General features: G+C 31.2%; 2 protein-coding genes across 2 annotated transcripts in view; one reads left to right on the forward strand and one right to left on the reverse strand.

The window, feature by feature from the left end:
- Positions 1-21,954, forward strand: part of LOC117177166 — a 126,282-nt gene extending 104,328 nt beyond the window's left edge. Inside the window, exons 3-4 of the mRNA XM_033367676.1 lie at positions 20,609-20,705; positions 21,242-21,954. Of these exons, the coding sequence (XP_033223567.1) occupies positions 20,609-20,705; positions 21,242-21,954 (810 nt within the window). The remainder of the gene's footprint in view (positions 1-20,608; positions 20,706-21,241) is intronic.
- Positions 978-2,187, reverse strand: LOC117174617. Its single transcript, XM_033363868.1, has 2 exons — positions 2,074-2,187; positions 978-1,610 (listed from the first exon to the last, which is right to left on the reverse strand). The coding sequence occupies exons 1-2, from the start codon at positions 2,156-2,158 to the stop codon at positions 1,063-1,065; spliced, it is 633 nt and encodes a 210-aa protein (XP_033219759.1). The 5' UTR covers positions 2,159-2,187; the 3' UTR covers positions 978-1,062.
- Positions 21,955-23,104: the final 1,150 nt, after the last annotated feature.

Genomic DNA, 23,104 nt, shown 5'->3' on the forward strand with positions numbered 1-23,104 from the left:
GAATTTACAATAATATTATAAAAACTTATGAAAATGACAAATTTTAAAATTTTGAAACCTTAGAAATTTTTGGAAACATATCAAGTTTGGGTAAATTTTCGGAAACTTTAAAAAGATTTTCACATAAATTTCTTGCATCATGGTCATAGTTGGGCGTAAACTTTACACATTTATTAATAAAAAACAATATAATAGTTTCGGAATGAATTGAAACTTTGATTGGCGAAATGCATACATCCGTAAATATAAATGTAGAGTTTCAGGCGCTAAATGGAGACTGAGTGTTTGGAATGCTAGGCAGCATCTCAGAGATTAAAGATTTGTATCTCCAAGATTGTGGTGGGTTAGGATGAAAGTGGGAATCAGAAGATTATTTATCAAAGCGTGCTAGGTCCTAATTAGTGATTAAAGAAAATAAGTGAAAGACACGAACTAGGATACTTAAAATGATATTATAGGTATTTGAAATCGCACTGAAAGAATCATCCCACTAGGAGATATAAATGGATAGGTATGACTAAAAAGTTTTTTAATGATAAGATACAGAATGTTTCAGGATACAGCCTGTCGTATTAAATGCAATAATATAACGACCAGAATTCCCTGACTTGCACATAGTTTACGACCTTTGCATGCATTGGGTATACTTTTACCATTTGTAACGATGAGGAAAAGAATTTTGATCTTGACCTAAATTAAAAAAAAATACCCGAGGGTTTTTATATAATCCAATTCACCCCGATCTAACCTCATAAAAAACAATTTATCAATGGTACTTTTACGTACATCAAAACCACATAAAAGATGAATTAATTTAACTGAAAGCATTATCTGTAGGTTTTAACGTGAGTCTATAAAGTTCTTACGACTACTTTAATGTTTATTCAGCTGGCATGAGTATACCTAACAAAATTGGTAAAAAATCAATAAATTACAGTGCCTCGCACTTATGAGTCATTCGAATAAAAAGAAGGGTCCACTTTGTTAAAGATTTATTTCCTGATATCTGACGTAATAGCTTGTTACATACGAATTTTTACACGTCAATGTGTGCATTGCAAATTAATGTAGATTGTATTCTGTAAGGTGTGGAATCATCGATAAAACCTTACTACGAATCCACCTAATTTCACTTGGGGTGAAATTATCTCGAAGTCTCATATCAGCACCTTCGTGCACAAAAATCCTTTCATTAACTACAACCAAGGCAACATTGTGTGGAGCAAGAGGTTCAGTTGGAATACCTCGACATTCTTCAATGTGTACTATACGACGGCGCTCGTAATCTCGACGAGTTGGCGAAAAAAATGTAACACTTGTACGTGCCAGACTCGTATTCCGAAAATAGCTGGCTTTCGTTGCGATGATATAAGAATGAATCACAATCCCGAGACCCACTCTGACACCATGTATCCGGATGCTCACTGCAGAGGGTGCCTCCAATTGTTGCAGAGGTGTTCTGTTAATCAGTTGGGAAAAAGCTTGATGCTGCTGATGCGTTGCGATCATTGGTTGGCCAAATGATTGATGCTGTTGATGCGATCTGATCAATTCTGGACGAGCCAGTCGAGTAGATCGCTTTTGACGACTCAGAAGATCCGATGATGTCTCTGCAAGAGGAGCAATTTTTTTAAAATGAAAGTTACCTTGTTAAAAGGAATTACACAAATAGCTTTAAAACGAATCCTTCAATTATGGAAGAAACAGGTTGCTGATGTTCTTTAATTTTTGGTTCATGGTCAGCTTTACAGGTTCATTTTTATTTTACCGGGTAGCATGTATGGGTAAAAACTATTCCAATTTCTCTTTGGAAAGATGAACCAGTAAGTACGAAATATAAAAACCTAATCAGAAAGTCTTTAAAACGCTCTTTCGACTCCAATCATATTAGGTTATTTCCAAAAACGTTTTAAGTTAGGCCAAATAATTTTCGGAAAATATATGATGTTCCAAAAACATTTTTCAAACTTTTCAAGAACACTGTACGTTCGATGAGCGTGATTTGGACTGGTTTATGACGGTTTTGATATGTTCTACTCAGGTTTTTTTTTACGAAGATAATTTGTTACTTACCAACATTTTCAACCGATAAAACCACAATTCCTTGGGACAAAATCCCACAAACAATTAGCAGACTCCAGAAAGGTAGCCCGTTCATTTTGATGAGATTACATACAACGACAGAATGTAACTGATAGTTGAGGAAACAATAACTCGACTTTTATAAGGAAACTTCAGGTATCTAATGTTATAAATTCTAAAAAGTTTCTGCATTCATACTGGAATATTCCACTAATCAAACGTACTTGTTATTCAAATATAGCACATACATTTGGCGAGATTGTAAATAATGATCTCATAGGTACATCATGAAACATAGATAACAAACGCATAATTGAAGAGGTATCATAATTTCAGCTTCTTATTTATAAGAGACCAATGCGATCATCTAAAGTTTTGATTTACAATTTTTATTGAATCAAAATTTCACAATTAATCAAAGTAGGTGATGTAGGTCTACAAAGAAGTGTTTTGTAGCTTATTACGTCATTGAAATCTCCTTCTCGAATTCCCCTTCCCCTCTACTGTTTTTCACTCCTTCTTTTTCCCTCATCTTATCTCGTTTTACTTGGAATCGCATCTGGCTTTGAAAATCGTTTCAAGTCTCGCGTATGATATCGTCTCGAATAGCGTAGCTAATTTCCTTTTGAATCTTGTCTCGATTATCGCCTGCAATATCATCTCGAATCTTGACTCTATCTCGTCTCATTTATCGTATTGAGATTTGTCTGGAGTATCGCCTTGAATATCATCTCAAATCTTGCCTCGAATCTCGTATCGTGTATTGTCTTCAATCTCGTCTCGAGTATTGCCTAGAATTTTATCTCGAACCTTGCCTCGAAGTACGTCTCGCGTATTGTCTTGAATCCGGTCTTGAGTGTCGCCTTGAATATTGTCTCAAATATCAGCTCAAACCATGCCTAGTGTGTCGCGTGGAATCTTTTTTTTTTTTTGTTAAAAAGTAATTTTTAATTACAAATTGAATTATTTCAGTCTTGGTTGTGAAATAATAGATTTTAAGTAAAAATCTAATAGTTTGGTTGAAATTAAATGTGTTTTTATCTGTATTCTTCTCTTTCGTTAAAAAACTTCTATTTTTATCAGAGAATTTAACTGATTGGTCCAAATTTGCATTACTTTGTTAAGTATTTATATTATTGGTGAAAAATTGGACTATTTTGTTGTCATTTGGCTTTTTATTAGTTTAACACGAATTTCTTTAAAAGAAAATTTATTTCTATAAAAGATAGCTAAACTATTTCGTCGAAAATTTAATTTTTATTAGTAAAATTAATTTGTCCTTCTAAATTTAACTAAATGGTTGAAAATTTAAGTTCTGAATTAAAAAATTTTTTTTTGGCTGGAGAACATCATTTTAGTTGGAAATTAATTTTCTTGGTTGAGAATTAAGTTTTTTTTTAAGTTCGTTTTTTTCATTGGCATTTAGTTTTTAGCATAATATTAGGCGATTTTATTTTTAATAGAAAATGATTCTAGATGAACATAAAGTTATTTTGTCCCAAATTAATTCATTTTTGGTGAAATGTGTGCTTTGTAGTTGAAGATTAAAATAGTTTTTAGAAAATTTTTCTTTGTTGTTTTAAAAATTCATCAATTTTGTTGAAAAAATTCTATTGGGGTAGAATATAGTATTTGGTTAAAAATACGTCTTTTTGGGAATTGTTTTATAAAAATCTAATTATTCCAATTTTAATTAAAAATGATCTTCTTTAGATGGAAATTTCGGCTATTTCGTTAAAAATTGTTTTAGTTAATTGAGAGTTTTTCTTTTTGAGAAAAAAATTAATTTTCTTGTTTAAAAATTTGTCTGTTTTTTTGGCAAGTTTAACTGTTATTAATTTTAAAAAAAATTTATTTTGAAAATATTTTTACACTGAAAAATTATCTTTTCAGGTTTGAAAATTAAACATTTTTGTGCAAAAATCAACTTCTTTTTAAAAAATTTATTTTTATGGTTAAAGAATCATAATTTGAATTCAAAAAATCATCTTTTTGGTTGAAAATTAAACTATTTTGCTGAAAATTTGGCGTTGTTCTCAATCAATGAAAATTTGTTCACACAATTTTTAATAAAAAAATATTCTTTTCAGCTTAAAATTTCACCTATTTAATTACAAAAATTTGAAATTGATTGAAAATTCATCTTTTTGAAAGAAAATTAATTTTTTTGGTTAAAAGTTCAACTATTTCATAAAAAAATTAGTAATCTCGTTAAAAATCATTCTTACTTAGTAGAACAATAATCTTCTTAGTTGAAAATGCATTAATAAACAATTTCAACTATTTTTTTAGAAAGTTCATATTATTGTCTTGATATAACTATAAATTTCAGATTTAATTTGTTTCCTTATTGATTTAAAAATATTTCTAATTGAACATTTTTTGATGGCCAAAAAGTTTTCTTTTTTCGAGCTTGTATTATTTCTAAATGAATAATAAGCAAATGAGGGAGAGCTGGTTTGATTCTCTCTTTTTCTGCGAAAATCAGTGTTTAACTTTGTTATTATAAAATAAAAATTTCCCAATATGCGCTCAGAAATCTTTTCTTAATTTAGTTAACTTTCCTTTTTTTAAGTGTCAGTTCGGACCATAATAGTTAGCTCTAGAATAATATATATTAGAGTCCTACTTTACCTACTGAAGGTGTTGTGGGTTTAGAAATTATCGACTGAAGGTAATGTAAGTTACTACGTTATCGATCGAAGGCAATTGAGATTTCGAAATCAGAGATAAAAGACAATCAAGGTTCCTATCATACCTTAGGTCAACAACTTAGGATTCTACAAGGCATTCGATTTTGTCGTTTAGAAAGGAATCTGCATTGCCGATCAGTTGTATATCGGCATGCACACGAACCATCATCCTATGCTGGCAAATAATTATTTGCTACAGTTTTTGTTGAGAATTAATATATTTTGGTATAAATTCAACTACTTTGTTAAAAGTTTGAACTCTTTGTTGAATTTTTCGTTTTTGTTCGGTTGACGATTTATAACTGTAGTTAAAATTTTTTCTGGCGGGAAATTAAACTAACTGCTTGAAAATTTAACAAATAAATTTCAAAATTCCTTTTGTTTGTTTGTCGGAAAAGCGTTCTTTAAGTTTGAAATTCATTTCGTGGGCAGAGAATGAACTATTTTGTGTAAAAATTGATTTTTTTCGTTGACAATTAGATGTTAACATAATATTTTACTATTTGATTTTTGATTGCATTTTTTTAAGATAAAAATATAAGTATTTTGTTGAAAATTATTTTCCCTTTTGGTGAATTGTTTATTTTGTGGTTCAAAATAAAAATTTTTCGTAGAAAATTCCTCTGTTGAATTAAAAACTCATCAATTTTTTAGAAATGTATCAAATTTATGTAAGGATAGTATTTGCTTATAATTTCGCCTCTTTGGATAAATTTAACTGTTTTTGATTCAAGACATTTTTGTTTGAGCACATTTTTAATCAAAAAATTATTTTTAGGCTGTAAATTAAACTCTTTGGTTGAAAACTGAAGTACGTTTCATTAATTTATTTTCGTAGTCAAAGATTCGCAACTTAAATTTAAAAATTTTATCAATTTAGTTAAAAAAATCAAACTACTTTTTTATATTAAAATTTCAGGTATTTAGTTAAGAATTATTATCTTTATTTTAAAATTAAATTACTTTGTTGGAAATAATTTTTTTAGATTTTTTTCTTTGTGTAAAATGCATTTTTTCCTTTCAAATAAATGTTGCTAAGTTAAAATCTACTTACTCCTATTAAAAAAAAGAAATTTCATAGATCTTTTTGAGAAAAAATTAATCTTTTTGGGTAAAAATGCAAGTTTTTGGTTAAAAAATTATGGTTATTATTGATAATTGTTCTGCTTTAGTAAAACATTAACCTTTTCAGCTGAAAATAGATCTTTTTTGTTAAAAATCCAACTGTTTTATTGATACCTTGTCCTTTTATCTTGCACTTCTAACATCTAATTTCAGATGTAAATTGTTTCTTTATTTAATAAAAAATATTTTTGTTTGAAAATTGTTTCAAATTAAATAATAAGGAAATGAGAGATAAGTGTTTCAGTTTTTATTTTTTCCTATAAAGACAATGGTCAAATTTGCGCTTAAAAATCTCTTCGAAACCTAGTTAACTTTAACCTTTTTTAAATGCTCAATTCAGATGAAAGTTGTAAGCTCTAGATTAATAAATCCAGAACAATTTTTTTGGATTAACTATGAGAAGCCTTGTTAAGACCTGGGACCCTTTGATGTGAAAATTTATTTTTATTTTTATTACGATCAAACAAAAACATAATAGTAGACATTTTAGAAAAATAATCTCTGTTTGAATCGTACTTTGCCTACTGAAGGTAATCTGGATTCAAACTTCATGGACTGAAGGCAATGTAAGTTTCTACTTTATCGACCAAAGACAGTTTAAATTCTGACGACAGCGATTTAAGAAAATTAAGATTCCTATCATATCTTAGGTCGACAACCTAGGTTGGCTGGCATTTTGAACTTTGAAATTGGTTAAAACATTATGGTATTAATGGTTTTATATTTAAATGTTTATAAAATTAAACCAAAGAACAGATCTAGATTATTTTTTAATTGTATTTGTACAGTCAGCCTGAAGGATTCAAGCTTTTCAGGAAGATTATTAAATTTTGTTTTAGCTTATCCTCTAGCCTAAGACTAAGAGAACTGTCGATTTTTTTCTGTAGTGTCTATCTTTATCGGATGGCAAATCTGCTACAGCTTTATGTGGATGAGAAATGTTTAAGTCTTTACAGCCGAGTTACGAGATTTCTGGGAGTTGAAGCATATCGAATCTGAAGGGAAGATCAGTGTCGAGTAGGATTTTAGCTCCCTTACCACAGAGTCTCTCGGCTCAAACCTCGACAAATATCCGTTAAGCTACAAGTACTAGCTTCACTTTCCTAAACCATTCGTAGTATTTTGCAGCTTATACGTCGCATTTGCAGCATCGATGTACCAAGACCACGAAATTCCGAATTGACACAACTGGAAGTAGCTAGTTGTTACCTGTAGAGGATGAGATGGCAAATTTCATATAGATGGTATAGACCAAAACCAACAACTGTTTGAATGTTTCAGACTGTTTAATTCAATATTTAATGTAGTGAAGCTAATTTTTTGATAGTCGTGAGTCAATAAGATGTTAGTTGTGCATGAATGAAAAGTTTATTTAAATTCGAGATGTTGGTTGTATTAAATTTATTAGTATAGTTCAAACAGACTTTACAACTGATAAAACAGAACAGCAGATATATCTATGGAATCTGATAGAATGATTACTACCACAGATCAGTCAATCCTAACTATAGTCTGTCCAGGACTTTCATGATAAGATAAAAAATGTAATTATTGTTAAACCTCTGTGGTTCCAATTTTTAATCTTATTACGTGGATCAAATACCTATCACTCAACATACTGACCATTAATGTGTTTTATTCGAACAAAACTTACCAGACTGCCAGAATCTAATTAACAGTTCCTGAAACAAAATTCGGAATATTTTTCTTCTGAAGAACATTCTTGGCGATTTGACACCATTTACATCAGCTGTAACAAAAGTGTTTTTCTTCGGCTGCAGACATTCATTTTAAGTGTATCCCAGATTGCTACAGTTTCAAGATTTAAATCCAGATTTAAATGTGGCTTTGATGGCAGCTGACTTCACATTATTTTTTAATTAACCCTTGGTAGGTCAATTTGAAGATTGATTTTATTAAATGCTTCTAATAATTCAGATGATGGGTTGAAAGACCTAAAGGAGTTTAATTTATTAATTGCAATTCTATGTAGTGTCACCTTATGAGCTTTAGTCAATTTTTTGCGATAATATTTGAAAAATGTCTCGCTGAATTTCTCCTTTCTTTTTTGAAACAGGCTTCGTCGATCTGACCTGTTAGGTCGATGATCAAAAATCTTCTTCGTCTTCTTGAGCAGTGTAGTTGAAAATGACGTTGCAGCTATTAGAGCAAAATAGTAGACAAATCTGCAAACTCCACGAAATCTACTTCAAAAATTGCTACAACATTAATTATTATAATTACATTTTTCCCTGAAAAAGATATTCTCCTTTCCACTACTGGAAATCGAACCGCAGAACTTTCGATTGCCGGGTCGGTGCTTTCCCTTAAGCTACTAGAGAGATCGCAAGAAGAATTCTTTTTTTAGAAATGCACGCATTATTTTACCAGGTGTAATTATTTAAAATTTTCAAGGAATCTGCATTATCATCAGAGAATAATAGAAATTCTTAAAGTCTTTTCAGACAAGATGTAGCTATCGATAACAAATTTTCTAATTAGATTTTTTCTAAAAAAGGATCTCCTTCGCTTCACTGAGAATCCAACCACAAATTTTCCGAATTCCAGCCGGCTGCTTTTCCTTTAAGCTACTAGAAAGATCGAAAGAAAAATTCATATTCAGAAATACATGCATTGTTTTGCCACACGTTGAGTATTTAAAAATTTTAAGGAATCTGTATTCTCATCAGAGACTAACAGAAATTCTTAACGTCTTTTCAGACTGAATGTAGCTTTGGATGAAAAAATTTAAACTCAATTTTTTACTACAAATTTTAATTAAATTTGTTTTTACAAATTTTAATCAAATTTGTTTCTACAAATTTTAATTAAACTTCTTCTTAAAAAATATCTCCTCAGCTCCGCTGAGAATCGAACCAAAGAACTCCCAATTGTCGGACAATTGCTCTTTCAATAAGCCGCTAGGGAAATCAAAAACAGAATTTTTTCCAACCTTTTTCAGAAAAAAAACCTAGTTTAAAACAAATTAATTCATAGCTTTATCTAGTCTTCAAAGAAGTTCAGCATTAATGTTATTCTCTGATGGTAATAGAGATTCCTTTAAGAATAATAATTAATTAATTTGCTCAAACTAATTATTTTGACGTAACGTCAAAAATATGGTGCACCTCGATTCAGAAATGGGTCAAAGTTCATTCTTAGTATTTTTTAAAAAGTTTTTACTCCTTTTTGCCTGTTTTTTCCAGAATTCAATTAAGGTAGCAGTGGCTCAAGGGCAGTTATTTTTTCTTCAAAAGAAAAAAAGTTATACAGCTCTTTGTGTGTTAATATTTTTTTCTTAAGAATGCACCCTACCTTTGACAAGGGGTTTTCTCAGAGATGGTTGCTTTTTTAAGGCGTTCCTTTCACGGTTTATTCGAGCTAAATAATTACTCAGAAACAGTTTTTTCAAATTAAAAAATAATTTAATAAATCATTTTAGATTCAGTAAAGCTGAGTAATGCCTTAAAAGAATTTTTTTAATGGCAGCAGTATAAACGTTTTTCAGCTTTTTTAGGTCGAAATCGATGTAATTTTAAACGCACCGTTTCTCCCACATGGATGTACTCGAAAATATTTTTAGCCGCTTCTTTTACGATTCAGAAGAGCTGCATAACAGCTCGACATAAATTTCTGACCTTATTTCAAAAATTTTAATTGGAACATTTTCTGTTATGGACATTGAAGAGTCTTTAACTGAAAATATTCAAAATTGATGAATTTTTAATTAAAAATTAAAAATTCTTAAAAATTGAATAATTTGCAGTTCAGTAGATTGAAAATTCCAAAATTTTCAATACCACGTCTTCGAAATTGTAGAACCTTCAGTTTAAATTTGAAAAAATTGTAAATATTTTATTTCTGAAACTTAATAACTAAAAATTATGAAATTCTTACGTTTTGAAATTAAAAAGTTTTAAGTTTGGATGATTTGCATTTATCAAATTTATAAATATTAGAATAGAAAACTCTTGACTTTTGATCTTCAAAAGCATCACAATTATGGAATTTTTATTTATATACCTTAAAATTTACAAAAATTCTAAATTGCAAATCGCTTATATTGAAGAGTTTTCATTTGCAAATTTTCAAAATTGTAGAACTTTGAATTTTAAATAGTTCAAATATACGATATTTTACTGCTTTTAATCTTGAATTAAAACTAATGCAAGATTTATGTTTTCCAATTTAAAAACTTGTTCTTATAATACAATGACAACGTTATTAGATACATACGAAATTTCTGCGAATTAGGAGATTACGAATTTGAATTTTGACCTTTAAAATCATTCAAGTTTCGGTATTTCATTCATACATCTTTGAAATTTAAAAGCTTGCTATAGTGTCTTTCTTCAGGTTGAAATTTTTCTTAATTGAGGAATTTGAATTTTAACAATTAAATATTATGCAAATTGTGACTTTTCCGATCAACAATTCTATAATTTTGATGACTTGTAATCTAAATTTCTTCAATTTAGGATGTCTAAGAATTAAAAACTTGACTTTTTATTTTCAAAATCATCCAAATTTGAGAATCATTGTTTACACATTTCTCGAAAATAAAAGTTTTATTTGTTAAGTTCGTTTGAATTGCAAATCTTTAAAATTAAACAATGCTCAATTTTATCAATTAAAAATTATGCAAATTATAAAATACACAAATGCAAATTTGATGATTTTGTTGACCTACAATCTACACTTTATTATTTTGGAAAATTAAGAATTGAAAACATAACTTTCGATTTTCGAAATCACTCAAAATTAAAAAAGTGTATTAATTCATCTCTAAGGCATAAGAGTTTTCAGTAGTAACTTTATTTCAGTTGTAAGCCTTCAAAATGAAAAAAAATTTACTTTCAAACTCTAGAAATCCAACACCACACAAATGGTTAGTTTTAGGATTAAAGATTCGGTAACTTTGATGAACAACATTCTTAATTTGTTTAATTTGAAAGATGAAATCTCCGAACAAAACGTCAAATTAAAAAAAAATTTGGTTTGGTTTATTTTTCCAAATCCTCTTAATTTTTTATTTGAACAATTTTGTGCTAATAATTCCATTCATTATTAACAAAAATGTTAGAAAAGTCATTCATAGTATGTCTGGGCTCAAATAAAGCATTCTTGCTTTTTTCAGTTTTTTCATAGGATGAACCGTTAGCAATTGCCCAGAAAAAAAATCTAAAATTATTATTGCCTTGATGAAACATCAGCAATACTAAGTATCTTTTTATTTTATGGGTCCAAAACATTCCAACCCCCAGCAAGTCACATTGCAGCAAGTTACCCTAAGTTGGTAAAAAAGGAGGTCGGAAATTTTTAGATTATAATTTGATCTTTGGTAGGCAGAACAGTTATCATTATTCATTGTCGGCAAATCAGCAAGGAATTGTGCCTTAAACTTAACATGGAACAGAACCTTGCTCGGTCGGTAAGGGAATTCATACAAATTTGTCGATTGAACACCGTTTTAAAAAGCTCTCGGATTTTTAAGCTTTTAAAAAACTACCATAAACTAAGATTTAGCAGATTCAGTTTAGGGGCAGCTGTTAGCAGCTGTCAAAATAAATTTGATTTATTTCTTAAAATATTTTATCATTGTGTTGAATTATTAAAATTCAAGGAAATATCAAATATAATAAGAATGAGAAGTTTAAACATTTATAAAGGATCTATTTTGATATGGAAATCTTATAAATTGTTAGCAGAGCTATCTTGCATTATTGATTTTTACCATCGGACTCGATAATATATTTGTCTCGCATTATGCGTTCGGCCATTCTACTTCTTTGTGGCTTTTATATGACTTTCAAAACAGAGGTCAACCCATCAACAACTGAAATTTAGTGATTGTGAATTTTCTTTTGTTAAAGCTCCTCCGGCTTTAACGAGCAAATCTTCATCACATGCCTCTTGGGGAAAATAGCAAATATGTTAGATCTGATTTAGGAAAAGAAATTGGTTGATGAATAAATTTTTTGATAAATCTTTTGGTTTGCAAAAAATAAATATAAAAAAAATATAAATATAAAAAAAATAAATGTAAAAAAAAAATCTTCTAAATAAAATCAATTGCTCAAGGCTCTGATGGTATCTCACTTAAAATGATTTGCCTTGTTTTACTGGCCATTGACCACTTTCTCTTGCACGCCTATTACAGGTGGGAATATTTCTTGATACCTAAAAGTAGGCGATTATGGACCCTGATCTTAAAATATCTAACCTTGCTTCTCCCAAAGACTTTTATCCAGTTATATGATGGACCCAATGCAATCTGGGTTTGGGCGAGGCACAATGTAGAGAAGTTAGGTAAAACAGTCACGCTAGCGGTGGGAGAGTTGCTCTTCAGTTTGGTGTGGCACCCGCTTCATACTCATGGCACTGGTTACCCCAAACTTACCAAGATCAGTCGCTCCGGAGCGTCAGCGCTATGTTTTCCTATACTGCGCATGCGCGAAAATGTGTGTCCAGCGCTGCGTGTGCAGAACGGCTAGACTAGACTGTTGGTTAAACGGTTCGGCCTGTTCGGCGTAATATTTCTCCCGAATTAGTGTAGCCGTTCTACTAAACAGAATTGGCGCTATTCACTGTGTGATTGGCGCGACAATTGAGTTTGTTGGATGGCGGCTTTACCAAACTTCTCTCAGTGCTTAGCATGCTGACAGCTTCGCTAGTAACTTAGTCAGTTGATAGAAGTTAAATAACGGTTGTTGTCTTTTTAGACTGTTCTAATGCGTATGATACAGTTAACCATAAGCTACAATAGACTAGGCTCAAATCGCTTCATTTCATGAATACGGCTTTGAACTGGTTTGCAACTTATGTTAGCAATCGTCCCGGAAAAGTAAAAATTAATAAAGGTAAGCAGTCTGATTTTGAATTGGTGGAGAATGGTGTCTCACAAAAATCCACGCTTGCACTCAAACCTTCTAACTTTCACACCTCCAAATTTGGGAGCAACCTTTGACATTGCAACCGTCACAAATATACTGATAACTTTAAGCTCTACCTTCCAGGGCCTTTTGCCACTGTTAAGAGCTGACATGAATAAATACAGGAGGATAACGATCTGGCTGTGGAGTAGGCCTTGACGAATGGCCATTCACTTAGCTCTGTTAAAATAATGGCTATAATGACCTTATTCTTCTCCATCACTTGAATCAATTGCCCCTATACTTCCTCTCTTGATTAATAAGCATTTTTTTCCTGTTGTGGGATATGCGAAAGGTTTAGGCTATATTTTCAATTATTTTCTATCTTAGAATGAACAAGTTGCGGATATTTCATTGCAAACCTTGAGAGTAACCTACCAGCTCAACAGGAATAAAGAATCACTTCCTACCAAAGGGCACCGAATGAGGAACAGCACAAGAACGTCCTTAGGCACGTTCTCAAGATGTCTTAAATATGTTCTAAAGATCTTGATAGTTCTCGGAAGATCTTTCGTACTGACATAAGGCGTCTTAAAAGCATCTCTAGTATGTCCAGATGATACGTTCTAAAATACGGCTTAGAGATTTCCTGAAGACGTCTGTAGGACGTCACTGATTTTTTTTCAGATTACCACATCAAAAAGTATAGAAAAATACCAGAAATTTTTAACTTCGCCAAAAGATGACAATTTTTTACGGACAGCCGTCTTTAGAGGCTATTCAGTAATAAAGTTCCGCACTATCTTTTAATTCCCTTTCATTAGATTGACAAAGGTCAACCAACACATTCCCAACTCTGTAAAAGAAAAACGGTACTAGAAATTCAGAACCAGAAAATTTTTATGAATAAATAAAAAATACAAATAATTGTTAGAACCGGATTTCTAATTGCGAAGCATGATTTATATTTCAGCCGCTTTCTTTAAAAAAAACTTGGATTAAATTCTATTTGGTAATGTCTTTGCACTTTCATCTTTCGCATTTACGTAAGCAATGCATAAAGCATCAGAGAATCTGGAAACGTAACAAGCACTATTATTTAGTAAGATTCGTAAAACTCAGAAAAATAATATCTTTACTTCGTGCTGCGGTGTAAATGTCCACTAAAATACCCTTTGCTTGATTTTATCACCTATGAAGTATTTATAGAAAACTCTTAAGAATTGCATTGTAATATAGATGGAAATATCTTTATTACTGATGCTCTCACCTCTCTCACCTCTTACTAATAAACATCTGTTGAATCGACTACGCCCCCTTTTCGGGTAAAACAGAATTTTTCAAAATATTAAAAGATTTTTCTGTAAATTTACCGGTAATTTTCTCATGATTTTCAATTAGGATTATTTTGGGAAACTTTACTCTTATATAAATACTGCTGGAATCGAAAACACACCTGCTTACTCATCGCAACTTATTCTACAGTTTCTGGTGAAACTCGGCCTTATACAAATTCAGCAGGCCCTATAAGTTCCTCACATGATGCTCTGTGATTTCTACCTATTTCTCAAATTATTGTATCCTCTTAAATGAAAACTAAACCTAATTTTAGGGACCCCCCCCCTATTCCCACTGGAAAGGTATATATTAAAATTAATATAACTTCATTAATGCAAACCCAGTTTTCAGAGTAAATTATTTACTCACTTACGCGATCAGTCTTCTGTGGCCAGACGCTAAAACACGTTTTTTAAGGGGGACCTAAAAAAGGGGTTTAAGATGTGACCAATCACTCTTTTAAAACCAGGCGCTAAAAAGTACTTTTTAGGGGGGGGGGTCAGGAAAAGGGGTCTGGGATGTGACCAATCACTCTTCTGCAAACAGTCACTAAAAATGACTAGTTTAAACGCGAAATTAATTCGATCATTTGTCAAAACTACTTTTCACTAGTCAAAACGCGAAGTAACCAAGTCCATTTGTAAAAGCCCGTGATAAAATTTTATTTTATCCTATTTCGTGTTTTTACTAAAAATATCAGTTACCAGTAGCTCTTCTGTGACCAGACGATAAAACAAGTTTTCTAAGGGGACCCGAAAGAGTGGTCCACTCTGTGACCAATGAAGTATTTTTTAAAGGCGGAAATAGAAAAGCGTTCCGTGATGTGACCAATCACTCTTCTGCGACCAGTTGCTAAAAAATACTTTTTAGGGGGGGGGGGTGGAAAAGGGCTCTGGTATGTGACCAATTACTCTTCTGCAAACAGTCACTAAGAATTACTAGTTAGAACGCGAAATTACTTCGATCATTTGTCAAAACTATTTTTAACTAGTCAAAACGCGAAGTAACCAAGTCCATTTGTAAAAACCCCTCAAAAAATATAATTTCATCCTACTTCCTGTTTTTACTGAAAATATCAGTTACCAATCACTCTTCTGTGACCAGACGATAAAACAAGTTATCTATGAGGTTCCGAAAAAGGGGTCCACTCTGTGACCAATGAATCTTCTGTGACCAGTCGCTAAAACGTACTTTTTAATGGCGGAAATAGAAAATCGTTCCGCAATGTGACCAATCACTCTTCTGTGGCCAGTTTCTAAAAGTACTTCTTTAAGAAGAACCTTAAAAAAGGGTTCCAAGATGTGACCAATTACTCTTCTATCACCAGCTACTAAAGGCACTTTTTAAAGGAGTTTCTGGAGAAGGGATCCTAGATGTGACCAATCACTCTCCTCTGACCAGTCGCTAAAAAGTACTTTTTAAGAGGGCCTAAAAAAGGGTTTCGAGATCTGACCAATCACTTTTCTGTGATCAGTCGCAAATAATACTAAATAAGATGAAATTTAAAAATTCTTCAGGGTTTCACATACGGAATTGGTTCCTTCGCATTTTAACTAGTTTAAATTAATTTTTACAACGGATCGTAGTAATTTCGCGTTTTAACTAGTTGAAACTAGTTTCAACTGATTTCGGGTATAGACGGTAGCATATCTTAATAAAAGAATGTTTAGGAAAAATTATTTTTTCATTATTCTCATTTTTTGGCTTGAAGTCAAACTAAATTAATAAAATCTAGTATGAAAATACAACTATTCTTGGTAATTTTTTTTTGTTCTTTTTCTTCCAAAGTCTGCTAGTATATTTTTGCTTTTGAATGTATTTGTCTTGGTTAAGAATGCTACTGTTTGGTTACAAATGTTATTATTCCGTTTAAAATAAACCTAATTTGTTAGAAAATCACCCTTATTTATTAAAAGATTGATCTCTAATTTTAAAAAGTGAACTATTTAATTTATTTAAAGATTCAAATGTTTGGTTAAAAATGTATCTTTTATATCTGAAAATTTAGTTATTTGGTTGACAATTTATCTTCTTTAATAAAAAATTAATCTTCTTGGTAAAAAAATTAGGTTTAGTCGGAACTTTTACTACATGGTTGAATGTTGAACTCTTTTGTCGAATATAAATTTATTTATTTTTTTTTTAGAATTTTGTAACATAGAAATGTGAATGTAAATGTTTGCTTGTGAATTAAAATTATCTAGTGTAGTTAAGATCCTTACAATCTTGTTTGAAATTTGATATTTTTTGTTATTTTTCTAAAATATTTATTATTTTTAGAGCAGATCAGACTTTGTAATACAACATTAAACTACTTATTTAAAAATCAATCTATCGGATGTGAAAAACTTTTTTATAGAAAAATCACATTTGTGTTGAAAACTTAACTATTTTGTAGATATTTGAACGTTTTTGTTTCAAAGTTCTACAATTTTCTTTAATATTCATGTATTGGATTAAAAATTCGACTTTCTTGGTAAATTACGAAAAAGTAATTCTTGGATCTAGACTATTCATTTTTCTATTTTTGGTTAAACACTGATATTTCTTATTTAAAAATGCAAGTATTTGGTCAAAAGTACATATTTTTTGTTAGAAATGTAATGTTCTGGGATAAAAATTTTAATATCTTTTTAAAATTCGTATTTTTAGCTGGAAAAATTGAAATTTTTTGTCAAATGTTCGTCTTTTTACTAGAAATTTAACTTTCATTGTAAAAAAAGTCTTAGTTTCTGGTTTAAAATTCATTTTTCTTGCAAAGAAAATTCATATTTTTCTCTTGAATTCAATAATTTTCAAGAATGTAAGGATTTACAATTTAAATTTCTGCATTTTCCCACATTTATGCAGTATTATCGATTATCGATTACACAGGCACACAAATAATTTCAAAGTCCACGGATGCGACCTTTAGAGTTCTATGTTTTTTGGGTCGCTGATTCCAAATCGTTTGTCGGCTTTTTCAGGTCAGATCGCTTTCAAGGTCATTTGAAGTTCAAATGAAGAAAATATTGCTGAAAAAATCTGAAAAAATTCCGACATAAGTTTTTTAGCATGCTCAATCCAAATCCGGTGTCAATTGATCTTTATTTGTTCAAGATCAAGGTCATTTGATGGTCAAACAAACAAAATAATCTCAAAAAAATTTGTAAAAATTTCTATATAGATTTTGAGGGTCGCTGAATACAAATCCAAGGTTTATTTGATCATATATGGTTATCTGGAGGCCATATAAGGTCATTTAAAGGTCAAATTCGGAAAAAAGGCTAAAAAAATCTGAAAAAAATTCAAATGCAGGTTTTTGAGCATGCTGAATCCGAATCCGGTAAAAAATACATTTTCTATAAATGTTCACATGTATTTGCGGTTATGAGTGAATGTTTGCGTGTGTGTATGTTCGTATCTGCGGATGCATGGATGTGTGGATGTGCTCATAAGCTAGTCGGGTTACCGATGCCAGTGGAAGTGCACTGCCTTACAGGGGGTCGACAGGATGTGAGGATGATGCCGTAGTATGTTCGTCGACGAGTTGACATTTTTCTCGTCAAAGACGAAAAGCCCTTTTACTTGGCCCTGGAGAGATAAAAGGGTTATCACCTCCAGGACGGCGGACTCACCAGCAATCGGACCAGGATCCCTGTAGAGCGGGTTTATATATAAAAATATGGAAAATTTAAACAAACCTTCAACCTCATCTTCTAAACACGTGTGCCCGAAAGATGTTAACGCATTTTGCTTTATTTGTGGAACATTTATTCCGAACAAAAACGATCGACGATCGTTCAACGAAAATTTTCGGAATATATACAAAGAATGTTTTAATTCAGATATAGTTTCGGGAGATTGGGCTCCTGATAGTATTTGCAATAACTGCCGCAAAATGCTTTCTATTTGGAAAAAAACTAAAGACGATTCTAAATTGATCTTCATTGAACCCACAGAATAGAATGAGCCATCCAACGAAGATGATTGTTATTTCTGTAAAACCGATATCCGTGGCTATAATAAAAAAAAATTTACATGATCCTAAATACGCCCAGGTAGGATCAGTAAAAAAAGCCGCTGAGAGAACTCAAACGATTGACGACGTTGATGTTGATAGTATAGAAAATTTATCAATTAAATCTAAAGATGATGATGAAGACAAAAGCACTAAGATCGATGATGAAAATCAAGATGAATATGAAAGCGATAGCAGTAAAATCTCTGATGAAGTTTATAAACCGCGTGGAGTAAGCAATAGAATTTCTGAAAAATTTACACAGTCCGAACTTAATGATCTCGTAAGAGATTTGAGACTACCTAAAGATGCTGCGAAACATTTAGCTTTAGTTTTAAAAAGTAAAAATTTTCAGAAAAAGGTACGAAAGTAACGTTTTATAGAAAAAGAAATGAGAGTTTTAAGTAGTATTTCGAAGAAAAAGTTGGTGATGAAGAAAAATTAGTGTACTGTTCAAATGTTAAAGGACTGATGGAAGAACTTAAGCCAAATACTTATAAAGATGATGATCGCAGACTGTTTATTGACTCGTCAAAAAGAAGATTAAAAGCTGTAATACTTCAGAACACAAATCAATATGCCGCAGTGACTGTCGCACACTCTACGACAATGAAAGAATCCTTCCCCAGTCTAAAAAAACTTCTAGAGGCCATTGAATACAAAACATATAATTGGCTTATATGTGGTGATTTGAAAGTTTCATAAATAGGAAAACGAAATATCATTAAATCGGCCCTGGTTGATCCAAAAAAAAGTATTGATTCCTCCATTACATATTAAATTAGGAGCCATGAAGCAATTTGTGAAAGCCTTAGATGCAAATGGTCGATGTTGTAAATGCTTGGAAAAGAAGTTTCAATATAAATCTGATGCCCAGTTGAAAGAAGGGATTTTTGATGGTCCAGAAATAAGGAGACTTTTACAAGATGATAAATTTCCAAAAACAATGACAAAATATCAAAGGGATGCATTGCTAAGTTCTAAGGAAGTTGTAAAAAGCTTTTTAGGAAATAAAAAAGTGAAAATTATAAAGTTATAATAGCCGAAATGATTAAGAACTTTGGAAAAATAGGGTACCTGATGTCATACAAATTGCACTTGCTGCATAATAACCTGGATCGATTCCCAGAGAATTGCGGCGGTTACAGTGAAGAGCAAGGAGAGCGCTTCCATCAAGACATCAAAGAAATGGAAAAGCGCTACCACGGCAGATGGAATGTCGCTATGATGGCTGATTACTGCTGGTCACTGAAAAGAGAGTATAAAACTACAGGCAAAAAGCGAAAAAAAACCGTTACGTCGATCATTTGATAGTAAGAAAGTACGGTATGAGCGGAAAACATGAACACAAGTTGATACAAAAAAATATGCCTATCGTAATTGTTTATGAGGAATTGTTAATTTTTTAACCCTATTATGAGCTTGTACGTGAATTGATGAAGGTCTATCAAACTCGATATATGGGTTGTTATTTTCATATTTAAATGACCTTTAAAATACTAGATATGGTCAAAATGACCTAGGATTTAGATTCTATGACTCTTAAAGTTATATATGAATTTTTACACAGTTTTTTGAGGTTATTTTGTTGGTTTGACCTTTACATGACCTTGATCTTGAACTAATGAAGGTCAACCGACAACGGATTCGGATTGAGCATACTAAAAAAACGTATGTCTAATTTTTTTTAGATTTTTTCAGCAATATTTCCTTCATTTGACCTTCAAATGACCTTGAAAGCGATCTGATCTAAAAAAAACCGACAAACGATTCGGTATCAGCGACCCAAAAACATAGAACCCCAAAGGTCGCCTCCGTGGACTTTGAATTTTTTTTGTGTGTCTGTGTTATCGGTAATACAGATATATCGATGTTCGATAATACAGATCCCTGTTGTGGATTTATTTTTCCGTCAGTAAATCAGGTGCCAGGAAAAACGTATAACTTCTACACTTATAAACCTACTCAAACTAACTTTGAACTATTTACACTGACTTAAATGTGATTTAAAATAACTGAATCTAATTAGTTTAACTTATAAATCATATTTATTCAACTTGAATTATTGAGATAGGGACATTTTCTGCTAAATATTTACAATTTAATATTTGTAAATTAAAAGAGTTACTCATGAATAAAATTATTAAGTTTGGATGATTTTGAAGATCAACAGTCAAGTCTTCAGTTGTATATCTTATAAATTGATGAAATTTCAAATATAAATCTTAAAAATTAAAGAATTAAAAATATTTTATATTTGAAAAAGCCTTTAAATTTAATTATTTACCAATAAAAGATTTCAAGAGCATGATAGGCATGATTCAAAATGTGTTTATGTGAAATCATGTTTGGCAATCACGCCAAACCTGTGTGCTATAAATTATGTTTCAGGATATCTGCAAAACCTTTCTTGAATTTATAACTCCAGAAACTTAACGTTTCCGTATAAAAGTCAAATTATTCTTTCCTTTACTTTCAGTACCATTTTTTTTCCATAGATTCTTATCAAAATGAGCAAACAACCTTTCGTGAGTCTTCTAATAATTTGTTGCGTTTTGTCACAAGGACTTGTGATTTCATCTATTGAAAACACTGGTAAGTAAAACATCATCCATGTTGTCAAAAGATAGAAATTGGAAGCAATAGAATCTAATTCACATCAGGACCTGAACTGTGTAATTAAAAACTGCTATCCTATTTATAAAAAAATGTAGAATTGTTGATTAGTCGGCCTAACTAGCAATCAATTAAATCACAGAACAATTTGTCTTTAAAGAAAAGCATCATCCTCTTACCTCTTTTGTTTTGAATCACTTGAATGTCTTTTCCACACAAAGAAAATTATTTTGCCTTCAAGGTGAGGTGAACTTTGTTGCAAAAGGCTGATGTTTGCTATGAAGCAGATTCTTTTTTAGACGAATAACATTTCTTTCAATCGTAACTTCAAGACGAATGTTTATCTGTGTCAAGAAGCATCCTTCTGAGAGAAGAGAATATTGCTCTAAGTAATTTGTAGAATATTCCAAGAACCACACTTGGAAGATCAGCAACAGCCTCTTTCTTCCTTTGCCATTGCAATTCTGTTACACAAGTTAATATTTGTTTTGAATTAATTTGTATTGTTTTTGCAGGACCATCAAGTCTTGTCATTCATCAAACCAGAGTTGCTCAACTGCTGCATCCAGAATCGACCAGGTCAAGCCAACAGCATCAAGAGCTGATCAGATCATACCAACAGCATCCCGAGCTGATCAGATCGCATCAGCAGCATCCAGAGCTGATTATATCACATCAGCAGCATCCAGAGCTGATCATATCACATCAGCAGCATCCAGAGCTGATCAGATCATATCAGCAGCCTCCAGAGCTGATCAGATCATATCAGCAGCATCCAGAGCTGATCAGATCACATCAGCAGCATCAATCAGATGTCCAAACAATATGCAGAACACGTCTACAGCAATTAGAGACACCCACTTCAGTCAGCATCAGAATAGATGGTATCAGAGTTGGTCTTGGAACTGTAGTTGACTCTTTCATAGTCGCAACTAGAGCCAGCTATTTTCGCAATACAACTCGGGCCCATGCAAGTATTACATTTTATTCTCCACTTCGCCGAGATTATGAGCGCAGGGATGTGAGACACATTGAAATATGCCGAGGTATTCCAGGTGAACATCTGGTACCACATGATGTTGCCTTGGTTGTTGTTAATCAACGCATTCTGGTACACCCTGATACAGATATTATGCTTCAAGAAAATTTTACCCCAGGCGAAATTATGTGGATTCGTGGCACAGTACTGACGATGGTTCCAAGTCTAAGAAGGCGCAATCATAAGTAATGTTGATTCCCAATGTAGAGGATGACAAGTAGAATTTTTGTATATCCAGTTGTTGCGTCAAACATAAGAAAATAAATCTTCACATGATTAGATTCTTATTTTTATTCTCATGATTAGCATGTGAGAGGCGCTGTAATTTACTTAAGTTATGATAAGACTTGCAGATTATTCTTTCACTTAAATTCATTAAACTATTTTGCGTAATATTTAGCCTTAGTTTTGGTTGATGATTCGACTGTTATGTAGATAACTCATCAGCTATTTGTTTTTTGTTTTGAAGTTAATATTTTCTAGTTGAAAATTAAACCATCTGATTGAAAAATTAAACTGCGCGTTAAAAGTTTTTTACTGTAAAAATTGTTTTCTTTAATTAAAAATTAAACTAGTATTTGATAATTAATATATTTTGCTGAAAACCATTTTGGAAAGAAAATTAATCTTGTTAGTAAATTCATTTAGTTTCATGGTAAAAAATATTTTAAAATGCATGATGTCAGTTAAAAAGTTCATCTTTTGGGTTATAAAGTTAACTATTTTGTTAAAAATTCGACAATTTATTAAGAAACTGATTTTTAAATGAGAAATATAATTATTTCAGTTTTGGATAAAAATTTATCTTTTTTACTGAAAAATTCATGTATTCTCTTGACTATTTGTATTTTCCAATTGATAATTCAATTATTAGTTTGACAATTGGGTAATATTGTAGAAAAATCAACTATTTGATTGACAATATTTTTTATGTTAAAAATTCAACTTTTATTTTAGAAGATTAACCTACTTGGTTCAAAGTTTATTTTATTTTTGTTTTTAAAAATTTATATTTTTGGATTGAAAATTCCAATACCTCTTTGAAATTATTTTCCTCTTTTTAATGAATAACCTTCCGTGGGTGAAAAATCGTCATTTTAGTTTCAAATTTATTTTCTGATGGAAGTTACGCCTCTTTTTATTAATAAAACAACTTTTTGTTTGAAAGTTCGTTTGTTTTGTTTACAAATGCAACTATTTTGTTGCAAACTCAAGATATTTTTTTATATGATTGAAAATTTGTCGTTTTAGTTTAAAATTCTATTAATTTTTTAGAAAATTCAACTATTTTGTTGAAAATCAACTTTTTGATCTTAAAAATTATGTTTTTTTGGCAAAA

The sequence above is a fragment of the Belonocnema kinseyi genome, chromosome 1, assembly GCF_010883055.1.
Source record: "Belonocnema kinseyi isolate 2016_QV_RU_SX_M_011 chromosome 1, B_treatae_v1, whole genome shotgun sequence".
NCBI classification, from domain to species: domain Eukaryota; kingdom Metazoa; phylum Arthropoda; class Insecta; order Hymenoptera; family Cynipidae; genus Belonocnema; species Belonocnema kinseyi.

Excerpts from the sequence above, each read along its gene's own strand:
- LOC117174617 (XM_033363868.1), bottom strand. The coding sequence starts at position 2,158 with ATGAACGGGCTACCTTTCTGGAGTCTGCTAATTGTTTGTGGGATTTTG. Across the intron at positions 1,611-2,073 it reads TTTATCGGTTGAAAATGTTG|AGACATCATCGGATCTTCTG; the intron begins GTAAGTAACAAA and ends CTCCTCTTGCAG.